The sequence below is a fragment of the Canis lupus genome, chromosome 4 (genome assembly GCF_048164855.1).
Source record: "Canis lupus baileyi chromosome 4, mCanLup2.hap1, whole genome shotgun sequence".
Taxonomy (NCBI): domain Eukaryota; kingdom Metazoa; phylum Chordata; class Mammalia; order Carnivora; family Canidae; genus Canis; species Canis lupus.
Window position 1 is genome coordinate 50,834,612 of NC_132841.1, and position 23,924 is coordinate 50,858,535.

A 23,924-nucleotide genomic window follows, 5' to 3' on the forward strand; every position below is an offset into this window, starting at 1 on the left:
CTATTTAATTAAAATTGAATATAATTTTCAAATTAATTTCTCGGTCATACCTTCACATTTCAATAGCCACATGTGATTAGTCGCTCCCATATCCAACAGTGCTGACTTAGAACACTTCTATAATCACCGTAAATTCTATTGAATAGCGCTGGTCTGGAAACTCAAATCCAGACCTGCAAAGAACTGTGGGCTGGGCAGGACCCTCCCTCTCCCATGCCTCCAACTTTCCAGCATTTTCAGTGCATCTGCTTTGTCCTTCTTAATGAGGATTTCACTTTTCTTCTAACATTTTACAGCTATCACAGCATGACAAAGCGGGGATTGTCTTGATCCTATTGAAACTAGATCCTCTGACTTAATCACCTCCTGGTGTTCTCTCCCTCACAGGACGTACAGTTTGAACCTGAACATTTCTGCAATACCATTGTGTGTGAGAAACCAAACAACCACCTCAACAAATTTAAGGGTTATATGTAAGTACCTAATCCACCTGTGCTGTTGGTAACTATTTCCCCTGCAGCCAGAACACATCTTTTCTTGACATGGCCAAAGAGATAAGCATCTGGGTCCTGAGGACTTGTCTTTCTTTTTCCCATAAAGAAATGTTAAAGAAACCGAACTACCTTGGGAAACTTTTCCTTTTTTTCTTTTTCTTTCTTTCTTTTTCCTTTTTTAATTTTTTTCCAGAGTCGCAGTTAATTATCTTGCAGGGTTAAACTTACTAATTTTTTTTTAAGATTGTATTTATTTATTCATGAGAGACAGAGAGAGAGAGAAAAAGAGAGAAAGGCAGAGAAACAGGCAGAGGGAGAAGCAGACTCCGTGCAGGGAGCTGGATGTGGGACTAGATCCCAGGAGCCCAGAATCATGCCCTGGGCCGAAGGCAGGCACTAAACCACTGAGCCACCCAGGGATCCCCAAATTTGCTAATTTTTTTTTAAACCTCTGGTGAAATAACATCAAAATCAAGACCACACTCTGATTTGGAAAAGGCAAGATTTCATTTAGGTCAGTTTTCTAAAAGAGCTTGTGTTGTACTGCAGGTAAGAATGGGGACTTTTGAGTTTGACAGACCCCAGTTTGAAATCAGGTTTTATCACTTACAAGCTGTGTGACTTCGAGTAAATTCATTAGCCTCTCTGGGCCTTGGTTTCCATATCTGTAAAATAAAGATTGTTAAGTCTACATCATAGGACTTCTGTTTTCTAAGAAGTGAGTCGTTTATCACATGCAGAGCCCATAGCACAGCAACCTGCACAGAGTAAACCGTCGATGGTGGCTGTGCTCTTGTAATTATTGTTATTCTTATGCCTCAACTTTAGTTTGGCCTGAGAACTTGACCGTAATTCTGTTCCCACATCAGACTACTGGTCTTAATGCACAGACAGACCAAAAAAGAGCAATGGTAACAATCAGAATACAAGCCCTTATACAGTGTTTTCATAGTTTCTAGAGCACTTACATGGAACGTCATCTCTTTTTCTCTGTACAACCACCCAGGGAAGTGGCTATTATGATCCCCACTTTCCAGACAGGGATAATCTAAGACTTTCCACATACACCCAAAGGTGTACAATAGTTACCAGATAATACCAGGATTTGAATCCAGGTCTTTCCACTCAAGCCCCAGTATGTTTTCCATTGTCATGCAGAACAGAGGTCGGCTCGGTAAGGTGATTTCTTTGACCGATCGGGCTTAAATAGTCTTCTTGGAAGGCAGATGTCTGTGCTTTCTCTTCACCTACATTTTCTCAGGCCTGATAGGATGTCATGAGGAACACTACGAGAGGGGAAAGGATAAGAACGATATAAGATAAATAGCGGCTTTTAAACACAGATTATTTTAAAATGCGCAGATTGCACAGATGGAGACAGGCAGAGAAGGGCCTGAGCTCCTGGCAAAGAGGAGGATCCACGGCAGGCATCTGTTCAGGTAGAGTTTGCCACCTGCCCCCGCAAAGAGGCCATCCCTATGCCTGAGGTTTGTGGATTTGGTTCATCCCGAGTTAGCTGTCAGATATTTTCTTGTTAGAGTCAAAAGAACTGCAAATGGAAAGGACTCTGTGATTCAGTGCAAGTGATGGGGCTCCTACTTTGGGAACCCTAGTGCTGTGAAAACCGCAGGTGAGGTGCTGTCTGTGGCCTGGGCCCCTGAGTCCTAGGATGTCCCATAAGTTAGATGTTCAGCCTTGGAAAAATCTCTCACCTTCTCTGGGCTTCATCTTTTTCTCCAGGAAGGGATAATCACCCTTCTAACTTCCCAGAAGTCTGAACAATCAAATAAAATGACATAAGTAAACTTAGTTTATAACCACAGTAAGGAATAATTGATATTAAAAGGTACATCGAGCGGCAGTATAGCACTCTGGAGCCAGACTTTGGACTCCAATCCCCATTCTGCCGTTTACTAGCTCTAAAAACTTCCCTCAGTTTCCCTATCTCTGAAGTGACTATGATAACATAACCTATCTTACAGGGTTGTCATGATGATTACCTGAGTTAGTAAGTGAAACACAATTATAACCAGACCTAGACAAATGAGGTATTGAAGAACTAAAAAGAGAAAGGACCTAAGGGTTCAGATGCTTATTCTTTTTGTTCTCCCTAATGCTTCAAGGAAGTTATATTTAAATGTCCCGAATATCCCAAAGGAAGGCATCAGGATCCAATAAGGGCCAGACTCCAGGTGTGTGTTGGCCTCCGAAGTTTCTGGTGTGAGGTGGGAAACTGCAATGCCCCTGAGGCTAGAGCAAGAAAAAATAACTGTTTTAAGGAGCTGCTTCCCACACATAGCACAAAGGACTACCATCCCCTCCTGTGAGGTCTGTTCATTTCATGAGAGACTGAGCAAGAGGAGGGTGGTAGAGGAGAGAGGCCAAGTGAGAGATGTAGCTCCAAACAAGAGGAGTCTCGCCAGTTCACAGTGTGACGGGGGGTGGGGGGGTGGCACTGGTGGCTTCAGCAGACTTGCACATTCAGCCTCTGTGGTCTGGTCCCAGCAGTGAGGTGAGAGCGTGGGAATACTGCCTGAGGGAATACAGTGCAGTCTTTGTAGGGACAGAAGCCAGTTCCCCCACACTACACCATTCTGAGTGAGAAAACTGAAGCCATCGCTTTTTCAACAGAGCTCTGAATTCGAAGTGGGTAAATGATGACTTCCATAGGGATAGATAATTCTCTTTTAATGGTCCAGTCCCTTCCAGGCCTCCAAGGAGAATGAAGGTCGTATTTGAACCTAGGGATTAGATGCCGAGTTAATAATACCCATAGCTCTTCTGAAACAGAGGGAGGAGAGGGACTGTGTTCACTCACCACTACTAATTCTGTGATGCTAACCAGTGATAGCCTAAAGAGGCCACCAAACCGTTCCCGATATTTTTTCATCTCCAGGGAGCATCCTGACCAGACAAGGACCGGCTTTGGCAGTGAGAGTCTTCTACTTCGAGGCTGCACCATCAGAAACACCGAAGTGGCCATTGGCATCGTCATCTATGCAGGTCACTGACTTATGCTGTGCCTTCCCCACAACCTCCGTCCTTTATCCCCCCTAAATCCACTTTCAGTCAGTGGGAATCCACAACAGTTCTGAGGGGTACAAGAAACTTCCCATTTCTCAGCTAAGCAAAGTGAGGCTAGAATCACAGCAGCTTACTTGGTTCACAAGACGTGTACTTAAATTCCAAGCTAACATCACTCATCTGAACAGAAAGAAGGATTCATGCTCGTTCACCTCTAATGGTTTTGTGACAATAACTAAAGGCAGAATGAGCCTGAGGAGTAATCTCACCAAGTTTAACAGCTCCACCTTTTTGTGAAAGCTGTGCCTCATTTCTTCACCTATGCAAATGGAAAGAACATTTTGCTCAGCCTCATAGTGTACTCATGAGGATCAAATGACCCAACACATGAAACAAATTATGTCTAACACAGTGAGTGTTCAGTGGGTTTTAGTTGTTGCTTCTGTGGTCATGTGTTTATTCATTTTGAGGTACTCTAGCTCTCCTTTCCACTTTGCTTTTGCTTTCTAATGGAAAAAAAAAAAAGATAACAGCACTTCTCACGATGAATCTGAAGTCTTAGAGGGCCGTCTTGAGACTGCTGTATATCCAGTACTTAGCACCTAGCACTCGGAGGTTGCTCAATAAATTTCTGTCGTTACAACAACAACTGCAAACTCCTTCCTCTGTAGAGAAAGCACAGTCTCCCTGGAGTGTCTACCTTTACTGGAAGACCCTAGATTATCTTTTCCTGGACCTTTCACTCATTTGGACATTTTGAAATATTTTGTTATTTTCTTTGATTTGATTTGTTTCTAAATTCACAGAACCCCACTTTTAATGGATATGGAAGAGCATTTAAACATCAATCTACCCAAAGTTTCACTTTTTGGAACTGTCAAAGAAAAAAAAAGTTTTTAAAAAAATAATGTCCCAGTCTAGCTAGCTTTCCCTACCTTGGTGGAGGGGGATTGTGTTTGTCAGTTACTCTTTTCAAGGGTCTTTGGCAACGGAGTTCAACGCATTCTGGTAGACCTACTAATGATAAACTCTGAAGCAATCCCCACCCCACCAAAAAAAATCCCACATCGGCCTGGAGTTTTCTTCTCTTCCTGATCAGAAGCAAAACTCTGAGTGAGTGATGAGCATAGTAAATGAGGGGGCAGGTTTGGGAGAGAGTGAATCATGACCCCGAGGAGTTAGGCTGTCTGGGAGTGAAATCTACTGGTTGGCTGCATGTTCCTGAGCATGTTGGTTAAGTTTTCAACACAAGAGGACTAATAATTCTCACCTTGTAGGGTTATAAGGTTCAAATGAGATTTTGAAAGGGGCTTAATACAGTACCTGCACATATTAGGCTCTCAAAAAGTGTGAGCAAAAATAGTGCTAATTGTTTTAGTATAATTATATAGAACAAGGGGTTCTCAACTTTGGCACTATTGACATTTTGTTCTAGATTGTTCGTTGTGGTCAGGGGCTGTCCTGTAGAATGTTTAGCAGCATCCCTGGCCTCAAGATGCCATTAAGATGTAACAACTCAAAATTTCTCAAGACATTGCCAGATGTCACCTGGAGAGTGAAATCACCGCTGGTAGAGAACAAATGGTCTAGAGTCATATACTCTCCTCTGATAATACAGATGGACAAAACAGAAGCACCTCAGGGCAAGGACCCAAAGAGGCCAAAATGAGCCTTCCAAATGAGAGATCCAGAAGGAAGAGGTCCATCACAGCAAACATTGATTGAGCCCCTATTGTGTATAAGGAGGAAATTTAGATACTTTGTGCATATTAAATCACTCTTCTTCCCCAAACACACACACAACTATTGTCTCTCATTCTTCATATGAGGAATTAAGGTACAAAGGGATTAATTCATCTAAGGTCATTTGTTTCCTGAGGTTAATTTCTTGTAACCCAATGTCAAGTCTCTACAGAGCCAAGCTCTGGCTGACTGTAGAGACCACATTCCAACCATTATACTATACTGCCTTCCCTGTCAGCCTGTTTACCTAAAAAAAAAAAAAAAAAAAAAAAAAGAGGGATCTCAGAAGGTAAGGAGCAGGTGGGTGAAGAGAGAGGTCTGAGGACCCCTGACGTGAGGTAAGCCTGAGGCAGGTGGGAAGGCCATGGTGCCATCAGTGCAGTCAGCCTGTGCTCATTGCTGTGGAAATCTTCCTCACAACTACAGCAACTTGAGTCTGATTAATAAGCCCAGAGTTTACTCACTCCTACTGTTTTGTTGCCACTTTAAAACCACAAGGCAACCAACTAAAGAGCATTAAAGCCATTCACTGCTGGTGCTGATATATTGGTTTTCTTTCATTTTACACAGCAAATATGTGGTGCTTCTTAATTTTCTGAGTAATACAGCATTGTGGTTAGGTTTAGCAGCCCCAAAGGTAGGCTCTATCTAAAGGCAAAGTCTCAGCTTGGCTCTCAGCTCTTAGTTTTATGGCCTGGAAACCATGAATTGGTAGAAGGAGAAAGAGCAGGAATCAGAATCCTGGGTTCTCAGTATGGCTCTGATGTTATGGCTCTTCCCCCTTAGGCAGAGCCTTCTACTCTTTGGTTCCCACTCTCCAACTGGAACAAGGGTAACTGGATGAGATTGGTAGTTTTCAAATTATTGTTGTTCTCTCTTTGAACAAAAGTTTATGCAGAACTCCAAGATAGGTGACGAGTGACTCAAAGTGATGCTGGGGTGGAGGCCTTTGGCCCCTTCCACTTATATACAAATGACACCAACACCTTAGACAAAGAAACTAGAATGAAAACTACTGGCCTCAAGCACTGTCCTGCCACAGGGCCTTGGCATATACTCTTCCCCCAAAACCAAGTTCTCTCAACTCATCTCTCTCCCTTCAGATCTCCCTTATATGTCACCTCCTCTGAAAAGCCTTCCCTGACCATGTTCTCTAATATCATCTCTTACTTATCAGTTTATTTCATGGGGCTTCTTACCAACTATAATTATTTATTTGTTTTCTTGAATATTTTCACCAAAATGTGAGTCATCTTTGTATCCTAACATTAGCCCATAACAGTTCCTTTGTGCAAATTAGAAAAATAGTCCTTGCTCCAGACAGCTTACTATCACTTGGCAGAAATTTATCGTGATAAACCTACAAATCTACAACAACCACAAAATGAAGAGTGTTTCTAGAGTTGTGCAGTGTACAACCTGTGCTTAGTAGCTCTGTCTGTGTGCACCACAGTGTCTGGTGTGGAAGGGATGCTCAGTAAACATGTGGTGACAAATTGTGTGAGACCTCTACAGCTGTTCTCAGCAATCTCCCTGACGCAGGAAAGATTTAGGTTAGAAGAAGCCTCTTTTCTATTGTAAGCTACTGTGAGAGCTAAGGATATGATCCAGGCCAGAGGAAGAAAACATAAGCTAAGGACTTATTACCTCATTTTCTCCCAAAGGCCATGAGACAAAAGCCATGCTAAACAACAGTGGCCCACGGTACAAACGCAGCAAGATTGAGCGGCGCATGAACACAGACATCTTCTTCTGCATTGGGCTCCTCTTCCTTATGTGCCTCATTGGAGCTGTAGGTATGGAATGTTCTGGAAAGAACAAGACCACAGTAATCTTCTGTTTCTTTAGGGAAGTTGCTTCAGCTTTCTGAGTCTTGATTTCTTCATCTATAAAATAGAGTTAATAAAAAATAAATCCCACCCTATATTTTAATAGGATATCAATCAAATAAAAATGTTTGTGGGGGCACCTGGCTGGTTCAGTTGATAGAGCATGCAACTCTTGAGCTCAGGATCCTGAGTTCTAGCCCCACATTGAGGATGGAGATTACTTTAAGAAAAATGCTTATGAAAACCTGCTGAAAGTACTTAGTGCTCTAAATATTGGGAACATCATCTATCATTTATTTCTCCAAGAAATACTTACTGAACCCAAGCATTCTCTTAACATAAGAAAATAAAAGATGAATCAGTCTGAGGACTGGTCCTTAAAGAGCTCATAGTTTAGAAGGAAGGAGTCTAACACATGAACAGAATTGGTATAATCTGTCCTACACAGGGAGGGCTGCATGTAAGAATGTCTTAGTTGTCTATTTTTGCCATAAAAAGATAACAAAAATTTAGCAGTTTAAAATAATACTCATTTATTCTGTTACATCACTGGAGGTCAGAAGTCCAAAATTAATTTCATTGGCTTAGGTCAGGTTGTCAGTAGGCCTCACTCCTTTTGGAGGCTTTGAGGGAAGACTCTGTCCCTTGTCTTTTTCAGCTTCCAGTGACACCTTCCCATTTCTTCAAAGTCAATTGCTCCAATCTCTGCTCACACTTCCTCTCCTTTTTCTGTAGTAGTATCTTCCTCTGCCTCTCTTTTATAAGGGCAGTTATAATTATATCATTGGTCCCACCTGGATAATCAAGGACACTCTTCCCCCCTCAAGACCCTTAACTTAAATCTCATCTACAAAGCTCTTTTGCCATATAAGATAGCATATTGATGGAGTCAGGGAATTAGGATGGGGACATCAGAGGAGGCCATTATTCACCCTACTGTTGGTAATATGAGAACATCAGAGGAGGAAGTCTTTTTTGAAGAGGCGGATGGAGCTGATTCCTGAATGCAGTGGGCATTCACTACAGGAGGTAGGTGGCAGAGGCAGGATAGGAAGGGAGCTGTGAAAAGAGAGAGGTCACTCTTAGCCCCAGGAACAGCACAAGCAAAGCACAGAGGTAGGAAAGAATCATTTTATGCAAAGGAGCATTTGGCTTTTTGGTGTGACAAGAGCAAAGCCAAGCATGGAGACCTGATCAAAACTAGTCTGTGACCAAGTTCTATAACTGCTAAGTGTAGAAAGCTGCAGGAGGTATAGACTCGAATAATCTGAGCCATTTCAGTTAATTCTCAGAGTGTAAGCAAAGAGGGATACTTGCTCTTGCCCATTTATTCCAAGGATGGTCCTCAGTACCCCAAAGGAGACCCTAAAAAGAACCAGGGACAATCAGAAGGAAAAACTCATGTGCTGAGTCCAGAACCCCCTGCTGACCCCTAACAAGTGGGCAACAATGGTGTTTGCTCTTTCTTGGTCAGAAATTGTGCCTATCACTGTTCTTGGAAAATTGTGTCTGAAAGGATAAGACCTCCTAGGGCCCAGGGAGGTTTTGTGTGCCACCACAGAGGGGATGATGTGATTTAGTCTTGTGAGTAGCCTGGGGTTTTTAACTATGCTTCCCAGACGTGTCTAATGGCACTCCAGGTGAGGGTGGCTCACAGTTGGAATGAGAACACCCAGAGGGCCAGGGAAGCAGGGAAACAACACCATCCACATGTGGCCACCTCCATGCCCTCAGAGACACTGCAAGAGCTGTTGCCTCTGCTTCAGAACAGGTTTTTCAGGGAATATCAGAGCTGGAAAGGACATTTCAGATCATCTCACTGTGTCTCCAGAGAAAGGAAGTTAATGATTAAAAGGTCACACAGTGAGATAAGGTACAGGCATACCAAAATCTGCTTGGCAGATTGCCCAAAATAATAAATTGAGAAAGTAACAGGGAGAGGCAGAGTTGTATGCTGAGAATCACAACTCAGACACAGCGACAGGCCTGTGGTGCTACCTAATTAAAGCACAGCCTCTGCTATGAAAACTTTCAAATGAGTGCCATATAAGAGTTCTCTATCACATGCTTACTTGGACTGTGTAAAGATGATGCTTCTTTTTTCTTTGCCCAGAATGCCCTCCCTATGCCTTTCCGATCACCTGATACCCTCCTGGTCTCCAGGACCCCTCAAGGGCTCCTTCTCCATGCAGCCTTCCCTGACTCCCTTTAAGGCCGGTGGTCCTTACTCTGAATCATGTATTTGTCCCTTAGTTATTTGCTCTATAATATTACCTCCAAATTACTTCATGTCCGTAAGTCTCCTTTCTTTTGTCATATATGATGGCACTGGACCCAACCTCCTGGGCAAAGAAGCATCTTGGGGATAGGACAGCATCTGCTATGCTTTCTATTCCCTATAGTTCCTACCCTGGGGCTGAGAGCATTATACACATTCAGTTATTCTATTTTCACAGTAACCCTACAGAGGAGGTATTATTACTAACTGACAGATGAGAACATTGAGATTCAGAAAGTTCTGTTGCACTTACTCTTATTAATCCTCACGTGATGGATGTTGTTATCCCCATCTGTGGACAAGGAAATGGGGCTCAGTCTGCATTTGGAGATGTTGCCATGAGCTAGTTCTCTTAGCATTCTACACTCTGCATGGTCCTCTTACACTGTGTGGGATTTGTCCCTTTACATCTGGTGTCTGACTTAATGGGGACCTCCTCAAATACAAGAACTGAGACCGATCCTTCCTCTTCCAACATTAATAAATGGCAACAGGAAGGATTGAGTGAACAGAGATATTGGTGGATAGATGTGTGGATGGATGAACTGTGGATGGATGGATGGATGGATGAACGGATGGATGAATGGATGGATGGATGGATAAATGAATTGTGAAAGGGTGGATGGGTAATGGATGGACGGGGATGTGCATGGAGGAAGAAGAGGGGCTAGCTTACAAGTCTATCAAGATCCTCAGCCCTGCACTTTTCACCACACAACTGAAAAGAACTTGCATCCCTTTTCTCTTTCCAGTGCCTGTATAACAGGACTTCATCAAAATATAAGTAATCAGACAGCCCAGGTGGCTCAGTGGTTTAGCACCTCCTTCAGCCCAGGGCATGATCCTGAAATCCCGGGATCAAGTCCCATGTTGGGCTCCTTGCATGGAGTCTGCTTCTCCCTCTGCCTGTGTCTCTGCCTCTCTCTCTCTCTGTGTGTCTCTCATGAGTGAATAAATAAAATCATACATATATATTATATAATATATATATGCTAATCTCCTCTGGGTAAGACAGACTTTAATGCCTATCAAGTGATTGAAATGTAGGGTATGTAAAGGACCCCTTTAGACAAATATACACACATACACACACAGAGACTATATAGAACAAGGATGGGCTCCTCTAAAGCTCACTCACTTTCAGGAATAAACTAAGGGCTGATATAATAGACCGATATAGAATCAAGTGAGGATTCTGGTTCATCTCTGGTTTTGCCCCCTCTCAGGTCACCGCCTCTGGAATGGGACCTTTGAAGAACACCCTCCCTTTGATGTGCCAGATGCCAACGGCAGCTTCCTTCCCCTTGCCCTTGGGGGCTTCTACATGTTCCTTACGATGATCATCCTGCTCCAGGTAGGAAGCCTTCCCTAGTTAGGGGCTCAAGAAGACCTGTGGCCAATACCTACACAACTTTGTGAAATTAAGAAAAAACAGTGCTGGCCCCAAGAAAGAACTAACTGAACTAAGATGAGAAAATTGGCATTGCTTTCTTGTGATCCTTTGAAAGTACTCACATTTGGGGCACTATCAGGACCAGCCCTACCTTGTAGAAAGAACATTGCCCCCCAGATAAGAGTGAAGGAAAACATTATTCAGGCTTTTAAGAGTAAGATTACAGTAGTGATCCAAGTTTACCTGTCCCTTTGCCAGATATAATAGAACAGGTAAAATCCTAATGACCTGGGAACAAAAAGAAGATAAAATAGCTCAGAGAGCTGTTAAGTCCTAAGGATTGGGAGAAAGAAACCACAGTTTAGTGTTTTAACATCTGCTAGAGGGAGAGGGGGAAAAAGACAACTGGCCCTGTGGAGGAGAAAACACAAAAGCATAGAACAAACTTACAAGGAAGGGGCAGTATGGAATAAAAAGATGAATAAATTCTTCAGGCTCTATAAGAAGTTATAATCAATGAAAAGATGAGGAAAGTTGCCGTTTTGATGAAGCCCCATTTACATCAATTTATTGTAGTATTTGAGGGTGTTTTGTTGCCCTCTTTTCTGGTGAACTTTTTTCAGTTCATTCATTCATTTAGCAAAGCAATCCTTTTTATTTTTACCTTTTTAAGATTTTATTTACTTATTCATGAGAGACACAAAGAGAGAGGCAGAGACACAGGCAGAAGGAGAAGCAGGCTCCCTGTGGGGAGCCTAATTCAGGAGCCTAATTCAGGACCCCGGGATCTTGCCCTGAGCCAAAGGCAGCTGCTCGACCACTGAGCCACCCAAGTATCCCCAGATACTTTTCAAATTTGAGATGGACCATACTCTTCCTCTGCACAGAACCCTCCAGTGGTTTCACATCCGCTCAAAGAGAAATGCACAGTCCTTATGGCAGTGAATGTGGCCCTGTGAGGCCCTTGACTTTCCCACTGGCCTCATCTCCTAGTAATGTCCTGCTCATTCATATAAGACCTGCTTACTCTTTCCCCTCAAATACCCAGCCTGCTCCTTCCTACTGCTGTCTTTGCCCAGAATGCTCCTCTTCCCACAGATAACTTCCTGGTTCACACCCTCATTTCTTCAGATTTCTGCTCAAAGGTCATAGTTCATAAAAGAGTCCCTCCCAGACCCCACCTTCTACCCTCCCGACTTCTTTTTTTTACTGCCTGATATATATTTCTTTATTTGTTTACTGGAATATGAGGTCGTCAAAGCCAGGGATTTTGTTCTGCTTGCTGCCATCTCCAGGACCTAGCACAGCAAGCACTTGGAATATATTACGTATGGAATCAGGGACAGTAATGAACAATGGGTCTCAATACATATAAAAGTGAGCAACAATACATATAAAAGTGAGCAAAAAAGTCTCTGTGCCCTTGGTGGCATAGAGATCTGAGGGGCATCAGGAAACTCTGGACAGAGGCACTAGAGCTCCTTACCCCCTAACCACTCAGTCATTAAAAAACCAATGGTGAATTGAGTGCCTACTCCATACGAGACCTCCCTGAGTAAAGAAGGCACCTATTTTTCAAATTCCCCTAAGAATTCCAAGTGAAGCATGAAATTATTGACCTTTAGTTTCTCAGAGAAAGTCCATCATGTGAGCTGACTTCAGCTTTCCATTAAATACCTTTGCTACCCACTGGTGAGAGTTCTGAGACAGGGAACTGGTCTTGTCTCTGACTCTTTGGGACTCAATCTCCCTACAGGTGCTGATCCCAGTCTCCCTGTATGTGTCCATTGAGCTGGTAAAGCTCGGGCAAGTCTTCTTCCTGCACAATGACCTTGACCTGTACGATGAAAAGACCGATTTATCCATTCAGTGTCGAGCCCTCAACATCACTGAGGACTTGGGCCAGATCCAGTATGTCTTCTCTGACAAGACGGGGACACTGACCGAGAACAAGATGGTCTTCCGGCGTTGCACTATCATGGGCAGCGAGTATTCTCACCAAGAAAATGGTATGAGGGTTCCCAGGTGCCCTCACTACTCTTTCTAAATGAATTACCCTGCTCTCCTAAAAGAATAGTAATAAAAGACATTTTCCTGGTTCCCCACAGAGGTTTCCTGGCTCTGTGGCAGGTTGCTTCCTATATCTCTGTGGGCTTCCTTGTCCTAGATCAGTTCTGTCCTTATTGCCTATAAACTTTCCTTTGTTCACAAAGGCTATCAGCCATCTCCTGTGTGGTAGCCCTCCAGTCGGTCTTTGTTGCCATTTACACAGGATTTTTTTCCACCAGTAATGGACTGGGGACATGTCCAAACTATGAACCAGTTATACAGTGAAGAATTTTGGGGGTCACTTTACCTGACATGTGAGGACAGGCCTCAGTGTAGATGCATGATCAGATTCAATATACCCAGGAAAAGCCTTCCATGTTAACTGATCTTTTGGATTTTTACTGAGGCAGAGCTTTGACTTAGGGAGTATGGCTGAACAATGCCTGGATTGTCATCACACATGGATTGAAGGTGGCCTATAAAGCTGACCTGATTTCCTCAGCAGCCCTCCACCATCACCACCACAAACACATCATACACACTTTCTAACTAAGAGAAGAAACGCTCTCAAGAGAACAGTGTTCATTCTTTTAAGTGGGAGGAATGGAGAAGAAGAAAGGGGGAGATATTAGGGGTAGCTCAATCACATTTGCCATGGTGGTAACCATCATTTCAATGGGAGCTTCTGATCTCTTCTAAATAATAATGACAACTACCATGACAGGTACTTAGAGTATGCCAATCTATTTGACACATTATTTCATTAAGTCTTCAAAACAACCCTATAACTTTGGGGGGGGGGTTGTGTTTGTTTTTTAATTGTTTTTTTTTTTTTTTTTTAAAGATTTTATTTATTCATGATAGTCACAGAGAGAGAGAGAGAGAGAGAGAGAGAGGCAGAGGGAGAAGCAGGCTCCATGCACCGGGAGCCCGACGTGGGATCCGATCCCGGGTCTCCAGGATCGCGCCCTGGGCCAAAGGCAGGCACCAAACCGCTGCGCCACCCAGGGATCCCTGTTTTTTGATTGTTTTAATTTTATTTATTTGACAGAGAAAACATGAGTGGAGTTAGGGGCAGAAGGAGAGGCAGAGGGAGAAGCAGACTCCCCACTGAGCAGGGAGCCTGACACAGGGTTTAATCTCAGGACCCTGGGATCATGGAACTGAACCAAAGGCAGATGTTTAATAGACTGAGCCACCCAGGTGCCCCTTAGGTATTTTTCTCTTTTTTCTCCTAATGGAGAAAATCGGGACATGAGTTTAGTCAAAGGTCAGTCACAGAGCTAGGAAGTATTAGAGCTGGATTTGAATCTGTGCAATCTGATGCACCCCACTTTCTCCCGTCAAGGTAGCCCCATTGCCCATGCTCCAGAGAAGCAGAGTGCTCTTACTCTGTGCTCTTTCCTCTACCCCTAAGGGATCCCCCCAGACCATGACTTGGCCAAGGTATGACTGGTGCAATAATAGGACTCCTTTCTTGCAGCCAAACGACTGGAGACCCCAAAGGAGTTGGACTCAGACAGTGAAGAGTGGACCCAATACCAGTGCCTGTCATTCCCAGCCCAACGGGCTCAGGGCCCAGCAACACTGAGGGGCCAAGGATGGGCTCAGCCTCTGAGGAGGTGCCATAGTGCCCAGGTACCCATCCAGGGCCACTCACGACAGAGGTCTATAGGGCGCTGTGAAAGTTCACAGCCTCCTGTGGCCTTCAGCAGCCCCATTGTAAGTACCTTTTACTCTTTAAGTCGCAAGTGTCCTCTTTTAGGGATAGACAGGAGGGGGATCTGGGATATGAAAGAGAAAAGACTGTATAAACCCTGAAGAGCTCTCAAAATGGCAGCCCTTGGTCTTATTTGCAATCTGCATATGTGTTTTGTTGGGCACATACAATTCCTGTTCATTTTAAATGTTCACGCTTTAAAAATTGGGAGATATCAGATAAACATATAAATTTCTAGCATTTCTTTTTAATAAGGAATTGGAAAATTTCTCCACACTAAGCCAACATCTCCTTGTGGCAACAATTGGCTTGAATGATAGAGTTGATGCTCCTTAGATTGGGCATGTAGTCTTCTGTTCATCACAGACTATCCCCCTTCTCTGTTTAACCCCATCACTGAACTGAGAGCCAGCAGCATGTCCGTATTGCATGGTTTTCCAAACTACAGTGAAAGGAAAGAGAAATAGTTGTTATGCTGATGTTTCTATAAGGTAGAAAAATAAGATGGGCCTTAAGGCTTGCAGGTTTCAAGAGTAATGGAAGAATATACTTTTTGTGATAATCAAAAAGAGTCTTAAATAGTTATAAAGCAAACATCTGTGTCAAAATTACCCAGCACACTTCATCCTGTCCCCTGTAGGGATTCAACTTGCAGTGTTGGTCTGGAACTTTTTGCATATGGTTTCTTCACATTTGATCCAAGGGTATAGCTATCACCAAATCTTTAGCATGTGAAAAAATTGAGTTTCTTCCCCAAGATTACACAGCATTCCCTGAAGGCAAGGCTAGAACTGGAGTTTTCGGACTCCTGTCCCCTTCTACTTTCTCTAGAATCTTCTGCTCTTAGAGAAAAGGCCACAGGGAGCCCTGGCTATATTGAACAATACCCACATCTTCTAAGAGAGGACTGTAGTGCTATTATCCCATTATTAGAAAATTAGATTTTCAAAACTATCCTCATAATGAATTTCCTTCCAATTTTTATTTTCTCCATTAATATACACATAACTACATATATTTAACATTTTTGCAGTCATTGTACCTACAAATTAAAGGTTCTGGGGTTTTTAAAATCTGAAAAAATATCAAAACTATTTTCCATGTTGCTACCTAGTTTTCATAACCTGGGACTGTGTTTTCTGACCGTGACAAAAAGGAAATTCTGTGAATCTGTGTTCTGGGTTATTACTTATTTAACTTCAGGTGAGTACAAAGTTGAGTTAACTCTCTTATGTTACTACCATGCACAGAAATGCAATATTAGCAAGGATGAAACATTAGCCATGTTTTAAGACATATGATGCTCATAAATACACAAGATCGTTATCCATCAATGCCTTTAGGAACAATTTTTTTATTTTTTTATTTTCTCAGGGTAGATAACAGGACATGCATATTGTTGCATCTATCTCTTCTTCAATTTAATTTTGTTCCCACTGAATGTACTGCTCTTCCCCTAGTTCTTTACCTAAATATTTGAACACTGCATTTAGTGAATTCTCACCAGGCACAGATTCTAAGTCTTGCACTGGATGTATCTTTTGGCACCTTCCAATTCTGGATGTCATGGGCATCCCATGTGCCTGAGAATGTCTCTCCCAAGATACACAGAAAGAAACAGGAAGCTTTCTTTTATAGATTTCAGTTGGGATGCATAGATCTGCTCCCCCTTGTTCAGCCTAACAAATCTTAGTAGCCCAGAAAAACTGCCAGCCAGTGTAACTTTCATTCAGGGCCTATCACTAGGACCTACAACTGTCACCAGCTGTCCTAAAAGTTAAATAGCATGATGTTTATGCTGACCTGCAAGGTCCTTTCCAGCTATAAATTAGGTGCGTTTGGGGTCAAATGTCCCAGGTTTTCATCTCAGCTCCATCATCGTCTCTGAGACTTTGGTCAACCTACTGAGTTAGAACCTCAATATCTTCATCTTTTAAAAGGCTTATTATTCTATGTCATGAGTTTATTTTGAGGACTTAATTCTTAAAATCACATATTCTAGATAGATAACTAGGAGAAGTCTTAAATGATCTTTCTTAAGGAAAGCTGTATGCCTTCCACAAATGTTCATATCTGATTACATTGAATGGGAAATGAGAGTTTTCATAAAATGCGATGTCAAGCCCTCTCCCCTGAGATTCTGGTATATTTGATCTAGGGTAGGCTTAGACATTCATCTGTTTTATTTTTGATGATTCTACTGAGCAACCAAGATCAAGAATCTCTCTAAGCCTAGCACTATGCCACTAGGAAATAATCTTCACTTGGCTCAAATAGGCATCTTCTATAGCTTGAGAGGCATTGGCTAAAGGGGGCTCTGATACTAACCTATAAAATATTTGTAGCTGGAGTATAAAATCCTTGAATTAATTCATAGAGAATATCTATGGCAGCCCCAGGTGGACCTCCTAGCTCCTGCCCCCACCAACTCTTGCCAAACTCTCCAAGCTTGCATCCTCTTCCACCTGCCCATCTGGCATCCAGTCGGATTGGATAATAATCTCTTGGCACCACCAATTCTTTACCTTCCCTTTGTAAATCAGTCAGAACTTGCCTCTAAAACATCCACAATGTGGGGATCCCTGGGTGGCTCAGCGGTTTAGCGCCTGCCTTTGGTCCAGGGCGTGATCCTGGGGTCCCGGGATCAAGTCCCGGGATCAAGTCCCGCATCGGGCTCCCAGCATGGAGCCTGCTTCTCCCTCCTCCTGTGTCTCTGCCCTTCTCTCTCTCTCTCTCTCTGTCTGTCTATCATAAACAAATAAATAAATCTTAAAAAAATAAAAATAAATAAAATAAATAATAAAACCTCCACAATGCCAAATCCTGGCAGAGCAAGCACCCTACCACATTCTAGAGAAGCCGGTTGTCGGTGTCCTTGGAACTTTGCCCTTACCCAAAATAAAATGATCATCAAGGCTAATAGCAACAAAAGCTGGCTTTTTTTTTTTTTTCTTTTACTACAAAGAACAAGGAAGCCATGGTTAATACTGCCTAATTGGCTGCTATAAAATCTGTGGCTTTAGGGTGGGGATAATACACATAGGAGAGTAATGAGTTCTAAGCCAATGTTTAAGAGTACTAGCAGATGGAAAATGAAATGCCTTTTTTTTTCCCCTGGTGTGTAAGAAGCCAAGATTTAAGCAGAGAGTCTTTGTTTAGAAGTGCCACTTACAAAAGGTTTTCCAGAACCATCAGACCAAAGAATATCTTCCTAATCATGAAATTTGCATTGGGGCCACTTAGGTTCCTCCAGATGGCACCACCACTTCCTTCTTGTGGGCATGGCCTCTCCCACCTGTCTGGAGAGAATGCAATAGAGAAAAGTAAAGGAGGTGTCTTTGGCCTCTGCCTTCTTTTCTTAATCTTGGTCTTCCTTCCTTTCTTTGAAAGAGATGTATACAACATTCCAGTCTGCTCCAAGCTGGTGGGGACAGCCCACAGATACACACTCCCACTCAAAAGTTAGATAAGAGTCCCGATTTAATTAGCCAAGCATACAAAATCTTTTTGGAAGTCATGTGACTACACAGGGCAGGAACAGATGAAGCCTATGTCAGCTGTGCCTCCCTTAACTTCCAGGGTACCAGAAGGTGGCACACAGCTGCAATTACCCTGTTCACAAGGAGTGGAGCTTTGCAAAATCTGGAAAACTCCCTTCTTGTTAGACCTCTTAGTTTCTTTCCTTGGGACTTACACCCCTTTTCAGGAAAGCTGATCTTAACAATCCACATGCTTCTATTTAAACAAATATTTGTTAACATTGAGTTCCCTCAATTCTTTCTTGAATGAAAGGCACCTCAATGTCACAACCTCAACCTGGGCAAAAACATCATTTTCCTAAACCACAGTTCAGCCTCTAGCTCCCCAGGAACCAGGAAAGCTTGTTTTCATGGTAGTGACATAACCACATAGTTAAGTAAGTCATGGGAAGTCATTAAAGGTCAAATGGTAAAAAGTAAGTCTCTTTCCCTTTTCTGTTCCCCACAACCCCAGTGACAACCATTATTTGCAGTTCCTTGTGTATGTTCCAGAATTGTTTCACCTATATAGGAGCATACAACTATGGTAAACACATAAGCACATCCTTTACTGCAATTAAGAGCATGCCCTGCACATTATTTTGGACTTTTGCTTTTTACCTAGTGAATCTAGGGGACTATTTCATATATGTAGACAGACAGATGTTCAATGGAGAGCTCCCTCATCTTTTTTTTTTTTTTTTTTTTTTTTTTGGTGACTGTTAGAATTTGTTGAATGGCTGAGCCATTGTCTGTTTAGACATGTGTATTTTTCTATAGTATTCATTCTTCAAGCATAATTCCTAAATGATATGTAACTTTTTCATTTCAATTGATACTTCCCAAGAGGTTGCATTAGTTTAGACACTCACCAACAACAAATAGAAGGGTCTGATTCTGTTCACTTCTGCCAATTCTGTGTATCTACTCAGTATCTACCTTTCTTTGGAATAGCCTGGTATTTATTGTCAAATATCGAGTAAGCATCCACAACATGGCATATACTGTTCTAAACACTGGGGTGAAAGGTTTAATAGGGCATTGTCCCTGATTTCAGGAGTTACAACCCAATATAGAGGAGAGAAGAATACCAGTGCCTACAGAATGCTCCTCTTGCTGCTGGGTAGATGGGTGCAGAGGTGCAGGAGGAGCCCAGAAGAGGTCCACCTACATCAGATGAGGCCTCAGAAGGGCTTGCTGGAAGGGTTGGCACTTGAGCTGAATTTGAGACAAAATTAAAGGTTAACTAGAGCAAAGAGAAGACCATCTAGTAGGGAGAGGTGAGGAATGAGAGTGACATGGAGAACTGGGGTTTTGAAGAGCAACTAGAATAGAAGGTGCGGATGGCAGAGAGGTTGAGGAGATAGAGGCTTGGGAAGAACCAAGCCACAAAGATTTTTCTTCCAGGCTAGGCACTGGTGTTCCTGTTTATCTCCCCTGCTGGCTCCCTGGATTCCTATAGCAGCAAACTGTTACACCCAATGAGTGATAGTTGCCAATGTGAACTTGAATGAGTTATTAAAACTGAGAAGAGAGTAGCAGATTAGAGGTTGACCTACTTTCCCTGGTCTTCAATGTGTGACATACTTCAGCCATGTAGCACACATTGGCCATATAAATTCCTGCTACTCAAATTGGGGTCCTAGGATCAGTGGCATGAGCATACTTGAGAACTTGTAGAAATGCAGATGCTTGGGTCACACTTCCAACCCCCTGAATCAGCATCTGGAGTTAAACAAGATGTCCAGTTGATTTGCATACATGTTAAAGTTTGGAAAATACTGGCATCATTTTTAAGGGTTCAGGTGTTGGCACAAGGAGGCAGAACTGGATTCAAGACCCATCTTTCTTACTAATTTTGTGACCTTGGACAAGATACTTAAATTCAGTGAGCCTCATTTACCTTCTAATTAAAATGGGAGAATAATAGTACCTATTTCAGTATTGCCATGATGACTAAATGATGTACATGAACACACTTAGCAAAGTATCTGATTTTGTTGTAAATTATCTAATCTAACAATAATAATAGGATTCTTGAAGGTATAGTATGAGGTCCAAGATCACCTTCATCAAAAAAGGTTTGTATGATATTTAGGTGTTCTGCAATAGAAAGAAATCCAGCCAATTGAGTGCCTGGCTGCCACAAAGCTCTAATCTTAACAGCCACAAAACTCTAATCTTAACAACCGGTAATCCACAATTTTATATTTCTTTTCCTTCAGAGAAATAGACTAGCCAAAGAGTCCAAGGGTGGCTGGGGGCACTGGTTTCTCTGAGTCTCCTAAGTGCCAAGTTCCTAAATGTTAATGGGCCAGACAGGAAACCAATGGGCTGTGGACAAAGGGAACCATGAAGAACCTTGCCCTGTGAAAACAGTGTATGGTGACTAGATAAAGCTTCACTAACATCTGCTGCTGACACCTGCAGGCTGGGCCTGCTGCCAGGGACAGAGAGAAATAGGCCCTTTGCAGAGATTTTTTTTTTTTTTTTTTTTGTAATATACTGCTGTATGATTGGGCTGAAATATACCGAAGAAGAGTTTTAACAAAGAGATCCCGTGAGTTGTTCATCAGTGGTGGCATAACATGGTGTCCCAGATAGGAGTCAGTCAACAAAGATTTGAGTGCTTGCAGTCTACCAGGCACTGGGGACATATCATGGACTGTCTCTGCCTTTATGGCACTCATAGACTAAAGGGTAAATGAACAAGCAATAAATAACCATTAAATCGTTTTAACTGTGTCACCATTTGGAAATACGTAATGCATAGCTTAGAGCAAAGCAGTGTGTTGTCAGAAGCTGGGAGTCAGGTGGTGTGAAAGCTGCCCTAGTTCTGACCCTAATTCAATGTGTAGCCTTGAGTGGTTCACTTCCGTCCTCTCTGACATTCAATTTTATCATCAGGAAAATGGAAGATTTGGCTTTGATGACCTCTGAGCTTGTTTGCAACTCTGTGTATCTGTAGTAAGGGTTAAAAGCATCCCATTCATATATACCCCCAGCCCCAAATGAAATTTTTTTCCTGAAAAAAGAAGATTTCCATAATCCCTTTTATAATATCACAGACTATCTGCTGAGCCCTAAGGATTAGATATATAAGCCTATTAGTTGTGCTTGGGATGCCGAACACTAAAGATGCTGGCTGTCAGCAAGTAACAAAGGCTACTTCCTTCTTGTGGGGGATCTTGCCTGGCACAGAGGTTAAGAGCATGGATTCTAGTTGGACTACCTTAAATCAAATAAAGGAGTCTTTTTTTACTTACTGTGTTACTTTTGGAAAAACACTTTATCTCCCTGGGCAGCAGTTTCCTCATCTGATACATGGGTAACCATGAGGATAATAGTACTCAACAAATAATGTTGCTGTGGAGCTGCAGTGAGATAATGGATGCACCCAGAATGTAAGAAGTACTATATGAATAGCAACTATCATTACTACCTTAAGAAATGAGCTCAGAGCCCTTTGAGTGATGATGGTACACTGATAACAGGAAATGGGTGAAACCTGGAATCTGGATGGCTAGGGGAGTTTGCCTAAGAGTATTAATAAGGGAACACAGCTACTTTACCATGACCATGGAAAGGAAGACTCCAGGCTTGCAATCAGAGGGTCTGACATCTGATACTGACTCACTGAGTGGCATTGATTAGCTCAGCCCATCTTTCAGGATTTCAGTTAAGTTAGAACTGTGCAAAGTCAATGGGGTCACGTAAATGACATTGCTTAGAAAAGTAGAAAGAGCTTTATCAATGTGAACTCCTTCTAGGAAGACTGCATTCAAAGGTAGAAAAGTTGGATAGTGCATGCTCCCTTCCTAGGCTTTCTGAAAATAGTGACACCATATGGTATAGATGGTCCACCACTGCTTATCACAAGGCAATGAGAAGAAATGCAGACTTGATGCAGTTTCACTAGCACTCTTCCTTTTAATAAGTACTTTTTTTCTGGATTTTGTCTGATGGTATGAACCAGAGGAAGTGTAGTGTTGACTTTTAGAGAGCACTCCAAATAAAGGCTGGAACATTTTGTTCTAGTCCATTTCCCTTCACCTCCCTCTGCTGTTGGAAAGCCCAACTCTCATCCCTGCAGGAATCAGGCACCCCACCTGGGTATCTGGGTTTCCTCTCCTATGCTCTTACTTGTGCCAGCAACCCCAGGGAGAATAGAGTCTGACTTCTGGAGTCATTGCATTTGCTAAGCAGAAAAGACACAGTCTGAGGACTCTTTATCCACAGGGTTTTGTTTCTTTATTATTATTTTTTAAATCTCAACTTGGGTTCTTATTTGTAAAACCTGCTAGCTCATTGGCACTCAGTCTTCACCCTGAACAAATTAATCAAGAGTCCTTCAGTCCGTCCTTTTCAACCATTGAAAAACTTTCTTCTAAACTTTAGTTAACCAGTGAACTATGAACACTGATATAAATGGTTTTGTGTGGAAATTTTTTTGCATGATGGCTCTTGTCATATCTGTTAACAGCTGGTGTTTGTTGAGCTTCTGCTTCAAACAAAGCAATAGTTGGGACTGTAGTATGTACAGCTTTGTGGAAAATGCAGTCTCTATCTCAAGGCTCTTACCTTGTCTCTAAAAGAGATTCCACATGGATATAAGAAAACTGAATTTAAAATATAGGTCAATATGTGGTGCATTCCAAAGGGATGGTACAAGTGGCAGTTTCTACAAGGATGTGAAAAATTGGAAACCCATGAGTCAGATCCTGCCCACAGATTTTTCTTTAAAAAAAAAAAAAATGAGTTCTCACATCATCACTCTTTATCTTGAAAAATCAATAGATTAGGCAAACTAGGCTAACACCAGAGCACCTCATTAGCAGAGCAGTTGAAACCTTTTAGGTAGGGTAGGACTTGCCAGGTTTCCCAACCCCTGCCACCCCATAGTGTCCTCATCTGTACCTTGGCTCACTTCCCTCATTCACCTTAACTGCCTGACTCCTATGGACATTCTAAATTCAAAATATGCTGTTGTGGCTCAGAAGACTGGGAACTTATCGTGGGCTGGATAAGATCTCATGGACATATGGGACTTCTCATGGCTACTGAAGTCTAGATAGGATTTTGGTAGACAGGAGATCGCTTTTCAAACAAGGTATAATCTGAGGTATTAAAAGGGAATATCCAGAAGGCAGCAAACAAGCTAGCAGGCTGAGCCGAGGGTCTGCATGGAGAAATGGTGGGAGTAAAGAATGGGAGTGCAGACTGTGGAAGAATTTAGATGCCAGACTGTATTGACTATGCTAAATATGAAGATCTCCTGAAGGTTTTCAAGCTCAAAAGTACTTTGAGAGAAATAATGTTTTAGGAAGATGCATGGCTAATTCATATGAAAGATTAGAAAGAAAAGAGGTGGGAGGCAGCAACATCACTTCAGAGGCTGATGCAGAAATCCAGATTTGAGGGCTAGAGGTCTGCTCCTGGCTGAAAGCATCAGCAATGAAGGGCAAATGGTGGGAAGCCACTGTGAGGGAAAGAGTGCCAGAGTCTATAACATGCAAGTTTGAGGGAAAGGGAGGAATCACATAAGAATGCACTGACCAGGCCTGTGGAAGGGGGAGATGTCCTAGAGGCAGGACTTCAGGGAAGACTGTATTAATCTTCCCCCAGGTATACAAAGAATCTGCTAGAGGGGCCTTCCTCCCCAGTCCCTTCAGGAAAGATTTTTTTTAAGATTTTATTTATTTATTCATGAGAGACACAGAGAGGCAGAGACATAGGCAGAGAGAGAAGCAGGCTCCATGTAGGGAGCCCAATGTGGGACTCAATCCCGGGACTCCAGGATCATGCCCTGAGCCAAAGGTAGACGCTTAACCGCTGAGCCACCCAGACATTCCAGGAAAGATTCTCATTGAGGCATT

The 23,924-nt window shown here is 42.5% G+C and overlaps 1 protein-coding gene across 14 annotated transcripts in view; it reads left to right on the forward strand.

Moving 5' to 3' along the window:
- The window catches only part of ATP10B (ATPase phospholipid transporting 10B (putative)), a 331,154-nt gene that overhangs the window by 240,609 nt on the left and 66,621 nt on the right, over positions 1-23,924 (forward strand). For all 14 annotated transcript variants that reach the window (XR_012029896.1, XR_012029895.1, XM_072824282.1 and 11 more), the window contains 6 exons: positions 388-473; positions 3,391-3,497; positions 6,926-7,057; positions 10,595-10,722; positions 12,518-12,770; positions 14,294-14,532. Coding sequence is in view for 12 of the 14 variants with exons in the window: in XM_072824282.1 (XP_072680383.1) it covers positions 388-473; positions 3,391-3,497; positions 6,926-7,057; positions 10,595-10,722; positions 12,518-12,770; positions 14,294-14,532 (945 nt within the window). In the remaining 2 variants the exon portion in view is untranslated. The remainder of the gene's footprint in view (positions 1-387; positions 474-3,390; positions 3,498-6,925; positions 7,058-10,594; positions 10,723-12,517; positions 12,771-14,293; positions 14,533-23,924) is intronic.